We start from the raw sequence: 14,753 nt of genomic DNA, 5'->3' as shown, positions 1-14,753 counted from the left end.
TATAATTATACGAAAGACTGTAATCTGATTTAGCATGTTCTACAGGTGCCAGGAAAATAACTTACAGTCATTACTGCATTATGAAACTGAATTTAAAAAAAGCCACATATTATTAAAAGCATGTGAAATGCATACATTGAAAGCTTGCCTAAATCCTAGTAACATACACGTCTCAGGGATTTTCAATACCCACAGGACAAATTATTTTCTAACATACTCAACTCAATAAACCACCGGATTTCCCATTCCATCTTTTCTCTCTCTTATATGTAATTACTTGGGACACAAAAGACTGTACAATTTCTGCACTTGTGCAGCTGCAAAAGTCAGTGGTATAACTCAAAACAACATTTATATTTATCTAATTATGGGTACCAAGTCACAAACCCATAACCACCTCTAGACATAATTCAGATGCAAGAGAAACATTATCCTCAAATGCATATCATCATTTATTTTTGTTCATCATGTCTTTCCCCTAAATCATTCCTAAATTCATTACAATACTGAGAAGGGTTTTCTATTTGGAGGAAATATTATCCTCCAGATAAGTTCCATGACTCAGAGAAACAAGAAGCCACAAACAACAGGCAAAAAAAAAAAACCCCTGGCATCTTGACTATCTTCCAGGTTGCAGTGTCATTAGAACATACATAAACGATGGAGCAGAGGCATTAACATCACACTGCAAACAGCTCCTTAGACACACTGCGAAATTAACTACTTCTGCAAAGACTGGGAAAATTTAAGGGATAGTTCCGATTAAGACACCTCCATGTTGGTGTCTACATATATGTGTTTACATGCTGGCTAGGTCTTGAAGAGACCATTTCATCCAGCAGAGGCAGGATTTAGTTTCCTAAACATGGGCTTCTAGAGCTCTTTGAGATATCCTGCTATATCCCAACTGGCCTCCAGCTGCAGGTTTGGAAGAGCATAGGTCTGTCATAGATCTGGTGTCTCATCAGAGAACTCTACATATATGCCCTGGATACTCTAGCACACCTCAGATGTCACTCAAATGCCACATGTCTTTAGGAAGCTGAATCAAAAGCCCTGAAGATCTAGTTAGAACAATCAACAGATCTTGAACGGCAACGTTTCACACCCTGAAGCAGAGACAGAAGAAGAAAGTCAACTGACCATCTAGAACATTTGATACTTAAAACTATCTGAGATGGCAGATACACCACAGGACCTAAGGCAACTTGCTTCCCACTGCATACGCTACTGGATATGCCGTGTCACCTCAGATCACACTAAGCACCTATGCTGGACAACTGATTAGCTCAGTAGGTGCTCTAGGCACCTATTGCAAGCGATCTGAATTGCTCCACCAACCTCACCCACTGTACTGACTAGCCCTCCAGGCCTCAAATCTGTTGCTAAACATGTTTACCATCATTTAAGATGCAGTTTATCCTTCCTGATCTGTCTCTTCCCAGATGATAGTGGGCTTCCTGTAAGACCTACATCATGTTTCTCATACTCAAGTGGGTGTCTCATTAATCTCCAACAACACAAATGTTTATGTTTAGTCAAATAGAGTGAGCCTCTAGTAGCCGGTTAGTTGACTCACTCTCTAGGCTATACTAGCTGTATAGACTAAACCTCTATCGCTCAGATTATCAGACTATACGGACAATTTATACACTTAATGCATATGAACACAGCTCCCCATAAGCACCTAGATTTAGATGTCTTAACTTCAAACTGAATCTCATCACAACCTTCCCAGTATCTACAGGACTACTCCATACATAAACACAGTTGTTATCATGAAGCTTCATCCCTTTGTGAAGACTCTGCTGTTAAGACTTTTCTGTTCAGATTTTTCCCTCATTCAAAATCTAAATGGAGACAAAAAACCATGAGGTGTAAGTATGCACATTCTTCTGAACTTCCTTATACATTCTGAACCCAAATTGGCCATATATGGGTGTCAATGACACCAAATTGACATATACTTCAAAAGAAGCGGCATACAGGCAAATGCCAGGCTAGCACAGAGGGTCTCTGACATCACCTTACAAATCCCTTCTGCATTCAGTGTAGGTACTGCAGCCATTAATAGTAAAAAGACAGAAAATAATTTTTAAAAAACCCTGTTCTTCAGTTACTTCATAGTTACTAATGAGGCTCAGTATTTAGTCCAAGAACCACAGCCCATTCTTAAAATAATTTTAACACCGATGCTTAAAGATATTATTTTGAAAAAAATAAAAGCTCACCAAGAGGGCAAACCGCATCCTGGGCTGCATCAAACAGCATAACCAGCCAGTCAAGAGAGGTGACTATCCTGCTGTATTCAGCGTTGGTGTGGCCTCACCTTGAATACTGTGTGCAGTTCTGGGCCCCACAATTTAAGAAGGATGTGAAGGTCCTTGAATGTGTCCAGGAGAGGGCAACAAAGCTCGTGAAAGGGCTGGAAGGCATGTCCTCTGAGGAGCGGCTAAGTACTTTGGGCTTGTCTAGTCTGGAGAAAAGGAGGCTGAGGGGCGACCTCATTGCTCCCTACAGCTTCCCGAGGGGGGGAAGTGGAGAGGGAGGTGCTGAGCTCTTCTCCCTGGGATCCAGTGACAGGACGCATGGGAACGGTTCAGAGCTGTGCCAGGGGAGGTTTATACTGGACATGAGGAAGTATTTCTTCACCAAGAGGGTGGTCAGACACTGGACCAGGCTTCCTAGAGAGGTGGTCAATGCCCCACGCCTGTCAGTGTTTAAGAGGCATTTGGACAATGCCCTTAACAACATGCTTTAACTTTTGGGCAGCCCTGAAGTGGTCAGGCAGTTGGACTAGATGATCGTTGTAGGTCCCTTCCAACTTAAATACAATATTCTATTCTGACAGATCTGCAAGATCTGAATTGTATTGGTGAACATTTAGTTGGTAGCTATTGGGGGTCAGGACAGAGTGAAGTGTGTTTCAGCTGCAACATTCAATCACTGCCTAATTCCGTGGGTCATGCTTAAATATATTTAAGCACAGCCTTCTTTCTCCTTAAAACCATGTGGGAGCAAAGACTGGCACAACAGGGGGGAGCTGAGGGAACTTCAAGTCCTCGTTAGTGGTGAGGAGTTAGCGGTTTCTCCTTTACCCTGTGCACTGGCCTGGGCTAACTCACGCACCCTGTTTAGACCAGGGCCACATTGGCCCTATTCCCGTCTTCTGTTCCTTGTTAGGATCTGCAGAAAGGCAAATTAGATCCTAGCAGCCTTTTTGTGTTGTTTTTTTGGGGGTTTGTTTGTTTGTTTTTGTTGTTTGCGGGTTTTTTTTATTAAGAACTTTTTTTCCCAGTCATAAATCGGGTGCAGGATATTCCTAAGCGAACCACGCTTTTTCTGTATGATCATGTAATTTTCTGATCATTTAAAATGCCTGCACAGCAGGGAGTTTATCGCTAACAATGCTGCAGTCACTAAACGGGAATTATCTGTCATCTGAATTACATCATCTACAGCCACAGCCATTGTGAAAGCCTCATTTTGAGGAGCAATTTAACACCACACACTGTAAGGCTGCATTATACTGTACACAATCCCACCAGGGTACAACAACCAGAGTGCCACCTAGTGTGACCCACGATACCATCGCTGGGGCTAAAAACAAATGCTGAAGTGTTAGGAACTGCTCAGAAAGGCTGAGCATAGTGCTTGCTAACATACTCGTACTAGAAAGAGAAATTCAGATCCAGAATGAAAAAAGATTTAAAACTTTTTAACATATTTTAATACTCATCAAAAGAAGTCTGCAGAATAAAATAAGACCGGTTTGTCCAAACGCTGGAAGGAATACATCAACTATTGTCTTTAATGACGTTCAAAACCCAAGCTATTTTTCTCTCATTCCACAGACAGGAGATTAGCAAACAAACGACACCTTCAGATTCAGTTTACATGACAAAATAAGATACATCATCAAAACCTTCAAATGCACATTAGAGAAGAAACATAATCTGTATTTTTGCACATCCTATATGGAGTCCTGTATAAGTTGACACATTCATCGTAACTGTATGCAAGAATCTGACTGAAAACATACTGTCAAGCAAAGCTAGACTTACCTGAAAGTGCAAAATTATGGTCCATATCAACCCCAAAGTCAATTTGGGATTCCCATCTGTTATGTCATCATTTCTAATGTTAACCAGTTTCACCTGCCATCATGGAAAGAAAATACAGACAGAATTGAAATAAATATGCCACAAATACATACTGCATTACTCAGGCATGACTATAAAGGATGCACTATTTACTTCCTGAGCCTACTCTGTTGGTTTTTTTAATTCTCAAAAGCAGAAAGGAATTGTGTTCTGGCTGTAAGCAGCCCGCCAGGAACTGCCCTGTCCCACCCACACTGAGCTGAGAAGATTCCTCAGCTGTCACTATGCCGGCAGATCTGCTCCCTGTGCCAAACACCCTTCACCTCGGTCCTTGTCAGAGGGGGAAGGTATGATAGAGGGGGAAAGGATAACAAGAATATGATGATCTGTAACTGGTGTATCAGTCTCAGGGCAGTGCTGAGACCCGGGAAGCTATCACTGCCTTTCTTCCTCCCCACACTTTCCTGCACCAAAGCAAGAATTCAGCAGCAGGACAACTGCCTGCTAAAACACAACGGTCTGGCTTGATAAAACCAGGAATTTAGTATCACATTTAAATAACCAATGGCTTAATAATGACAGAAATTATTATCGCTTCTGCTGCTGTACTCATTCACAGTGCTATAAATATGAAATGGTTAATAGGATTAAAAACAAGGCTGAGATTTCTGCCACTCCAATAAACTCACATCCAGAGTGAATTCAATAATTCTATTTTCTTTGGCATATTTTATTATTACATTTAATTTCTCTATATGTATTATGTATCCATATAGCCTAGCAATTAAAGATGACTCAGCTAAAAGGCATTTTATGCTTATGTTATTAAAGTTACATGCCCATGCTTTTTAACATATACCCTGTTATCAACCAAACAAGCAAAGGCACATCCTTCTCTTGATCTGCAGACATAGTCTTAACTATTAGGGAAAGAAAAAAAAAAACAACAAACCAAACTAAAACCCAAAAACAAACAAACAAACAAAACCCCCACAAACAAAAAACACTCTCCAGAAGAAAGAGAGTGTATTCCACAGTTCAAAAAAAGAAATTAAAACCAAATCAAAATGTTTTCCTCCCACTGCATTATAAAAACTGTGCTTGGCAAAACTCTAGAAGATAGTCAAATATGCCTTATCTTTGTTTTTTTCTTTGTTTTTCCCAAGTTGGGCTTCAAAATTACCAACGTATAGGATCTCTCTGCCTTACAATCACAATAAGGCATTGTATCTGGAGGTTATACAGCCCACCTAGGCAAGTTACCTCCTAAATATGGTTTAGAAACACCTAACGGGGCTGAAACTTTAATCAGTCCCACTGGCAACTTGCCAAGACCAAAGCCCTACAAGCATCTTGTAGAGTACAGCCATCTTCATGCAACTGCAACACTAAAGAGAGCACAAAAATCGTCTGATCGCAATCGACAGCTGCATGATGGAGACTTGCGGTTCCCAATGACATGCACACGTTCATAAACATGAGGATGACTTGATCCTACATCTTCTGGGTTTTAATATGCACAGTCTGTCATGCATAAATAAGGCATGGTGCAGCACAAGTCCAGAGGTCTCACTGCATAAAAACGCCATTGTGACTATCATTTCAAATAGCCATTCATTTACTTTGTAGCATATTTGTTCAATGGCTCACTTCGGTTAACAGTAAAAGTTCACTTTGAACTCAGCGAAGCAGGATGGAGTACTCGGTGCACACACATCACTCAGTGACCCAAAAGATAGTTTGCAATTTCACTCAAAATACGAAAAGATATCTGTTTTTATAATCTAACTAAATCTCTGTCTATGGTTTGCTACCTCTTATTTTTTCAAACCTTTTAAGTAGCAAATAAAATTTAAAAAAAAAAAAAATCAACAAATCTGAAAGCAGATTTCCAGTGTCAACTCATTTGGATGGGATGAATAGGGAGGTACAGTTTTTCCTTCCATCCATGTTTTGGTAATTTTTTAACACTGCCGTTTTGCAAAGGGAGAAAGCAAGAATCCTGTAAGTGCTTTAAAAAAAAAAAATCTAAAAGCAAAAAGAAACTCACAGCAGTGGAAAATTGCCCAGCAGTGTGGGTTTCAAGTGTTTGGCTTAAAAGAGATACAGGTGAAATTAAGCCAGAATCTTCCACAGCCCAGGTGACTCTGCTGCCTTTCTAGGGCACCAGTTTTGCTTTCGTCAGGATCAAGGCTTAAGAAAGTTTTTCCAAAACAAATATAATCAAAACAAGGAACTCCCACAAAATGTTCTCGTTTCTTTGAACCTGCATTTTGTACTAAAAATTAGACTGTGAACAAAACTGCATACCAGCTGGTACCTGGGCAGCATGAAAGATAGTTAGATCTACTATAAGCAACTCCTGAGGATCTTCCCATAGTTTTCTCCTCTTTAACATCATATACCACACAGAGTGTGTAGATGTTATTGCTCAGAGAAGGCTGGTGCAAAGTTACCTTTGCCACATCTCTCTCAACCATCTCAAGCACGAGACCAGCAGCTGTTACACAACATGCATAAAAGACCAAGCAAGACATATTTTTTATTTATTAGCTACAGGTGACAAAATTTTTGTTAACAGTTTTTATTAAAATTTTCACCATACCTGGCGTTTTTTCAAATAGTCAAGTGCAATTTGGACGTTCTGGAGTCTGTGAAAACGCATCCGACCTTTTTCTCGGGGCTAAAATTGGAAAACAATAGTTGTGAGATTTTCTCGTCAGACAAAAGAGCAAACAGTCCGATTTAAAAGATACCACGTGAAACATTTGAAACTCTACAGTTCTAACAAAGCCAATACCTTTGGTGGAAAAGTGTGCTTTCACAATTTTTTTTTTTTTTAAACTGTAGTTGAAATTTTTTAGCACAGTGGATGGCAAGAGAGATCAGTGGTCCCAAACTGTAACTTTCATCCATGCAGGCTGATAGCTGTTTCCCTGTAAAGTACTACTTAGGCCAAGAGGGCTAAAAAGGCCCTACATGAATCTACCTACCGAAACAAACTGCAATATATTATTATAAAAAATTTACAGTATATTAAGCAAAGCAAAATATAAGTAATGCCATGGACCTTCATGCTGCTCTGATAAACTCTGCGATGGAAAAGCTTACCTTTGTATGCGACTTTATGATTTAATGTTCTTTGTTTATGGTATAACTGCATAATCTTTATTATATTGACACATACTTATTTGAAGTATGTCATAAAGATAATACCTTCCTTCAAACAGAATAATACAACATATACAGCCCTAGAATGTAAGTTTAAACTCTTGACTTGGGTAGAACATCATAAAGCATGAAAAAACCTAACAAGTCACTCTTCTCAAAGCAAAGTCAAAACTAACAAGAAGAAACTGTAAAATAAGCATGAGTGGTGTGTTAATGGAAACATGGCAAAACCGCATGCAGTTAGTGTAAAATCACCAAGAAGAAGAATCACACAGAAAAAGCATACTTTACTTAGCTGTCACAGATCAGCAATGGGAAAGCAGTTAAATTTGTATCATCATAATATCCAAATCCTTCTATTCTTCTTCCTTATTTCAGATTTTTCACAAACTTTCACAGCAATAAACTGAAGCGGACTATAATTGCTAGAGATCAGCCATGAACATGAGTATTTCCTCAGACAGTCACTGCGAAACACACAGGTACAAGCCCAAGCCTTCCTCAACTGCCTTTTTTTACCCCCTTTGGAGTATCAGATGCTTGCCAAAAGGAAACATGGGAAAATGAAGTTGAATAAGAAGCATAAACTAAAACACAACGAATTTTAATTTCCATTATAGAACCTTCAAATTAGTCCTTTGTTTTTCACACCAATAGCTCAGGATCAAGCCCTGCAGCCCTCGCTATTGAGTAGCTTCCCTGGATGGAACGAAGGACTGCAGACCTGGAATTTGGTTTAACACAACAAAGAAGGTATCGTAAATCCCAAACTATATATTTAGGTATAGCATCTCAGAGGGGAAATATTTTTTTTCATTGTACAGCTAAAATGCAGTGTTTTGAGTTATGTTATGCCCCAGAAAAAAAGCACACAAATTCCACTGAAATCACAACTGCAGCACAACACACGGGGAGCCAAGGCGGCGCTCAGGCCCTACAACAGCAAGTTGCTTTAGCAAACGCTAATAATGCAAGGTCTACAAAGGCATGAAACAGCTCACTTAGACTAACAAGCACTCAACATTTTACACTTTATAAGTAAATATTTTCCTTCTGTTAAATTCCACTGTTAAAATACAGTGAATCGATAATTCCGCATTTGTTCCCAGAAAGACAAACCCTGCAAACAATCCATATACTTAGTACCCAAGGCACTACACAGAGCTGTCATGAACTTCTACTTTGCGTATCCGCTTTGAAAAAAATAACAACTATTACATTTGATAAATTCTAAGAAATAGATCTGCACACCTCATTTCAAGATATTATCCAATATTATGTCACATACATCGTGGGTGCAGTAGACTGATGCTTCTAATTAAGACAAATTAAGTTGTTGCCATTGACTTCACTACGGAGAGCCTTCAAGCCTTTGTCTAAATTACTTATATATGGGCAATACCGATGGCAAGTATAAAGTCTTGGTTTAATGGAATTACGGTACGTCCCTACTTCTTATTTTAAAAAGATTGTTCTATAGTATCTTGATAATGTTGTCCAATACACATTTGCACCATGGTTTTGTACAGTTTAATCAAAGAAAACAAATACAAATCTTAAACCTTTGCATTTCAGCTGTTCTCAAAAAGGCTGAATAAAAATTTATTGTTACCATAACTCCATTATAAACATACATATCCTGGTTTACCAACATGAGTTCTTTTGTCCTTTCTACAGCACACTACTGCAGCACACCAAACTAAGAATTTACATTAGCAGACACCACACTTCAAACACTACATTAGTACAGTTATGGGGGTCGGCACCTACCCCCTTATCCTCATCCTCCACATCCTCATGCTGTTCATTTGCGCATGCTTCTGTTGAACTCACCAACCGTAAGGTCTTCAAAAAATCTCGCTCTCTTGGCTAATGAATATAACAGACAGAAGACAGGACAGCAAAGACACAAGACAGACCACAAATGAAAAGAAGAGCATGAAAAGAAGAACATAATGAAGAGAACAAATACCAAGCAAGGGAAGTAATGCTCACAAAGAAAGGAAATGACACCTGAGGAGTGTGTTAGACAATTTCAGGGACATTTTATCCTTGCTATTTGTAAGTTACTCCCTTTAATGTGAAGAGATATTAAGCATCCAATAATTGTTAAAAGAAAAATTGTAAAGAAAAGGGAAGAACAGAAAAAATAGCGCATTACCCTAGTAAGAAAAGAAGTCTCACTGCCTACAAGAAATGAAGAGAACAGATTGCATTCCCCCGCAGAATTCACAGTGGGATATTTTACCAACAGAAATACAACTTGTGTCTTTGGTATCAAGTCACAGATTATGGAAAATATCAAAGAAATTTTCAGCAGTCAATATGCAAAGAGTTAACCAACAGAGTAAATGTATATGTAACAAACTGGAACCACTGCATTCTGATCTAAAAGCTTACCAAGGTGTCTCCAGAAAGGACTTCTAAAAGTGAGATCAAGTTATGTCCATCTCTTAGGTCTTCATATAGGTCATTCACATGCTTTCGAACCTGCACAGATAAATGCAAAAATAAAATATAACATCCCCATTTACACTAGAGCATTCACACTCATATTGACACAGTTCTCTTTTAATATATAGATATACCTCAGATACACCTCGGCATAGCTTCTCAAATTTATTCTCTTTCATGACAAATTTACAAACCCAAATTAATTATAACAGGTAAAATTCACATTTACGTCAGCACTCGCACAGTTCCATCACATTTTATTTCATAGTATGAATTTACGGGTAGTGAATGCATATAGCAATGCAAAATCAGTATCTGACAATTCAAACAATACCAGATATTCATCTATTTTGACCTAAATAATGACCACGTACAGATGACATTATCTAGACCTAATGAACTGTAAAAAAAATATACAGACCAGAATCCTGTCTTGACATATATGTTATCCTAAGCATGCAAGTTCACTGGAGTCAGGCCAAAAAGTTACCACAATTTCCGGCCTTAAACTTATTACTACTCAAAGTACATCCACCAATTAACAACATGTTTTGTCACCTCAGGTATCCCAATACCTAGGGAGTTTTCCCAATGGCTCACACATCCACCTTATACAACGTACCAAAGAAAGAGGACATTAGGTTGATCTAGTGACGCCACGGACACGTGCAGCCCTTCCCACCAGCTGTGCCAGTAGCAGAGGTTACTGCTCCCTACAGCTCTACCAGCAGCAGTCACCAACCCAGCCAACCCACTCCCGTGGTGCCCCCAACAGATGGTCAGCCTTTGCCAGCTGACCTCAGTCAACTAAATTGGGTTGAGAAGGGTTGATAACCAGCAGACCCTGTGAGGCCAACCATGAGTGAGGGAGCAGATATAATGAGAAGAGCGACAGCTGAAAGCCCTAACTTTTCTGATAGGCACAATGAAGCTAGGAAATGTCTGTCCACAGGCCAACTTTTTGCTTCTTAGCGTTAGCTTACTTAGCTCAAATATAACTTGATCTGAAATGTGTTTAACCATTTCAGCCAGCTACTCTTTAAACATGAAATAAAGGGCTTCATTTCTCAGAAGCAGAGACACGGCCAGCCAGGGCAGAGGTTGAGGGCTTTCCAGCTACAGTTTAATGTCAGTTCCCTGGTGTTCCCATTGAGGCGCCAGATCAGAAACGCCGTAAGCTTCCAGAGGATAAAACACGACATCAGAAATTTCTTCTAAAGTTACCACCTCTCCCAAAGACAAACTGTACTTCCAGTATGAGATCTATGGGACACTCCCCTGAGTGCCAACATCTCTGTGTGTCTGACAAGGGCAGCAGGAATCGACCCAGATCTTCGACTTTATGCAACAGCTCTGTTTGCCTGACTTCCAGGGGCATTTCTAGATCCATCCTGTTGAATAAGTAACTGTCTCCACATTGATGATTAGCTTCGTAAACGCATTTTAGTTCAGGGTTTCTTACTTCGAGCATGACATTATTCTGCAACCTGTTTTTACAAAGACCATCATCTTAATTGGAAATAATACCAGAGCATATTTATGCTTGTGCTGAAGACTAGCCAGAACAAGTCATCTAGAAGACTGTTCCATAAGGAATTACAACTGATAATATTTTCCAAAACGTTTATACAGACTACATATGCAGTCAAGTTATATACATACCAGCGCTCTTATACATATTCATAGCTTTACACATACATACACATACACAAAATAATATAATTTTAATTCTAGTTGTGATTTTAAAAAAACTCCTGTAAGCAATTAATTTAAAAAAATTCCAAGAGAAAAATTATCTGGTAATATTGAAGTACTGTTAAGCCGAACAAAGAAACAGATGTTCTCCTACTGTATCTGTGGTGAAAAAAAGAAAAGGGAAGCCACAAAGATATCATTAAAATCTCTGATATGAGATTTGATTGTGCTAAATGCTTAAAAGATGAAAAGCACAAGGGTCTTTAATTTTTAACCCAAAACAACTGTTACTTTTTGTTTTTCCATTCAAAGAACTATGCCAAACTGAGTGCTAAACTCTTTCCAACAAAAGCAGGCAATTTTTTTACAGTAAAACCCTGTGAGAGGGTTCCCTGCTCCTCCCTGCCCCTCTGGCCAGGACGTGCCACTCTCCACTCAGGAGTGCAGAATCCCAAGGCAGAGCAGATCCACAGCGCAGGCTGGTGGCCAGAGTCACGGGAGGATGTCACGTTAAGGACAGAGAAAAGGGATGTACATCTAAAAGACACTGCACCAGCACAGCTGAAGAGCTATTTGTGCAGCATCAAGTCAATGTCCGCACTCTTTTCAACATAGAGCTCTTGGGAGTTGCCCAGCATGCAGGTACCTGAATTATAGGATGAGAAAATACTACCGTTTCTAATATGTCTGCTTTTATTTTCCATTAGATACAAGATGATTTGGTAATCCTGCCGGTCTGTCTCTCACAACATACGTTTGTCGACCTTCTGTTTGTTTCTTATACTCTGAGGTTTCCAAAGTATTACAGTGACAACCATCTTCCCCAACTTATCTTTCTAGAAATCACAGATGCTTCAGAGATGAACTCATACTGTGTATGAAGAAAGCGGCATAGAGCTGTCAAAACAAGAAAACCAGCAGTACACCTTAAATGTCTGTCTTAGTTCTGCCATTGGCTGACAACTACTGCGAGGATTAATTATTTAGGACATACTATGTTGGTATGCTGGTACAGGACAACGTGATAAGGAAATTCCAATATCCTGAACAGCAGATGTGCACCTAAAAAGATGTATTTGATCAACTGATGTGCAGCAAGCATGTTTGCTCAAAGCAGCAGATCACTTCTTTTAAAAGGAGCACCTTGTGCTTCTTAAGACATCCTACACTGCCACTTGAGAAAAGCTTGCAAAATCACCTCTCTCAACTATCACTTGAGCAGGTCTTGTCTCTCAACACGTGGTTTTGCCACCACATTCAGCCTCCTTCAGAACATATAGCACCACAAGCACTAGATGCAGACGAGGGGTCCTGGATGGATCTATGGGATCTGCTGAGCCCCATGGCATTTCTTTAAGAGTTCTTGTCACTTTTCAATAAAATAATTGAATTGTCCGCCCTACATTTTGCAAGGTCCACGTGTAAAGTAGGCTACGTGCTGCCTTGGGCAACTTTTTGCAATATACCCATGCGAGTGTGGCAGATTCAATAATCTGGGCGTGAGAAGAGATTCCTTGCAGAAGATGTGGGAGATGCTGAGGGCCATCTGACAAAGCTTAAACAAGAGAAGCAAAATGGCTTCATCAGCCAAAAGGAGACAGGGAGGATTTAAGGCACTGTTTCAGAGGTGATTCACCTTCTGATGTTCATCTTCTGGGATGTATACTATGATGTTTTGGCAAGGAAAGCTCCACCCCCCTTGATATGAGCATGAAATATTTCATATCATACTTTCCCAGTAAGCTTAAGCTTTGCAGTCTAGTGCCTTAGGGAATCTCCGCTCCCACTAGTAAAAAACAGCTTTTAAAACTGTAGCAGTCACAGAGCTGTAATCTTCCACCCAGACCCCAGCATGTTAAACACTCAACAAATGAAGACCATAAAGATGTCTGCTGCCTCTGAAAGCCAGCAAACTAACACCCCGTATAACTCGCATAGCTTTATCATACTGTTCAGCTGACACATCTGGTTGTCTTTACAATCAAGTTGCTATCGGTTCCAACCTCACATACCATTCTGCTTCTGCAGTTGAAGACCCTGGCCCACCAGGCTTGGCTTCCTCTTCTGTGGGCTGGTGTCACAGCAAATCTGTCACCACTGCCTTCAGTCTGCCTGATTCTCATTTCCATCAACAGAAAACAAAGCCATGATTCAGCTGCCTGGGTGCACACCTAAAGCACTGGTTTATGTTTATGTTTAGGGGGTATGCCACTTGGCCTCCACCTGCTTCTCCAGAATGACTAAGGTTTGCCCAAGACCTGCTAGCCAGTCCCCCACAGATGTCTGTCCTGAATACCCTTACACATCTCAAACAGCCCTAGATGTCCATACTTGGGGAACTGAATCTGCACATAGGCCTTTGCACAGTCGCCCACAATACCCTTCTCTCTAAATTGGAAGAATATTGATTTGATGGGTGGACTGTTCGATGGATAAGGAATTGGCTGTATGGTTGCATCCAGAGGGTAGTGGTCAACGGCTCAATGTCCAGATGGAGAACTTGGGGGTGCTGGTTGACAGCCAGCTGAACATGAGCCAACAGTGTGCTCAGGTGGGTGAGAAGACCAATAGCATCATGGCTTGTATCAGAAATAGTGTGGCCAGCAGAACTAGGGAAGGGATAGTGTCCCTGTACTCGGCACTGGTGAGGCCGCACCTTGAATGCTGTGTTCAGTTTTGGGCCCCTCACTACAAAAAGGACATCGAGGTGCTGGAGCGTGTCCAAAGAAGGGCAATGAAGCAGGTGAAGGGTCTAGAGCATGTCTTATGAGGAGCGGCCGAGGGAGCTGGGGTTGTTTACCCTGGAGAAGAGGAGGCTGAGGGGAGACCTTATTGCTCTCTACAACTACCTGAAAGAAGGCTGTAGCAAGGCGGGGTTAGTCCTTCTCCCAAGTAGCAAGCGATAGAACGAGAGGAAACGTCCTCAAGCTGCACCAGGGCAAGTTTAGATTGGATATTAGGAAAACCTTCTTCACCAAAAGGGCAGTCAGGCACTGGAACAGGCTGCCCAGGGAAGCGGTTGAGTCCCCATCCCTGGAGATATTTTAAAGACGGGTAGATGTAGTACTTCGGGACATGGTTTAGTGGTGGACTTGGCAGCGCTAGGTTAACAGTTGGACTTGATGATCTCAAAGGTCTTTTCCAACCTAAATGATTCTATGATAACAGTGATGAGTGGTGTCCCTCAGGGGTCCGTACTGGGACCAGTGCTGTTCGATATCTTCATCAATGACATAGACAGCAGGATCGAGTGCACCCTCAGCAAGTTTGCACATGACACCAAGCCAAGCGGTGCAGCTGACACACCTGAGGGATGGGATGCCATCCAGA

General features: G+C 40.6%; 1 protein-coding gene across 13 annotated transcripts in view; it reads right to left on the bottom strand.

The window, feature by feature from the left end:
* The window catches only part of DST (dystonin), a 315,735-nt gene that overhangs the window by 186,583 nt on the left and 114,399 nt on the right, over window positions 1–14,753 (bottom strand). For 12 of the 13 annotated variants that reach the window (XM_087774770.1, XM_087774782.1, XM_087774784.1 and 9 more), the window contains 3 exons: window positions 9,675–9,764; window positions 6,709–6,786; window positions 4,065–4,157 (listed from right to left, as the gene is read on the bottom strand). In XM_087774770.1, the coding sequence (XP_087630896.1) occupies window positions 4,065–4,157; window positions 6,709–6,786; window positions 9,675–9,764 (261 nt within the window). Of the gene's footprint in view, window positions 1–4,064; window positions 4,158–6,708; window positions 6,787–9,044; window positions 9,144–9,674; window positions 9,765–14,753 lie in introns of all 13 variants that reach the window. The other variant, XM_087774769.1, reaches the window with a different exon arrangement.

This window comes from Nipponia nippon, unplaced genomic scaffold (genome assembly GCF_047370975.1).
Source record: "Nipponia nippon isolate SJK-2023a ecotype South Korea unplaced genomic scaffold, ASM4737097v1 scaffold_4, whole genome shotgun sequence".
NCBI classification, from domain to species: domain Eukaryota; kingdom Metazoa; phylum Chordata; class Aves; order Pelecaniformes; family Threskiornithidae; genus Nipponia; species Nipponia nippon.
Note: the sequence above shows the minus strand (reverse complement) of the source record. Positions and strands in the feature narration are given on the sequence as shown.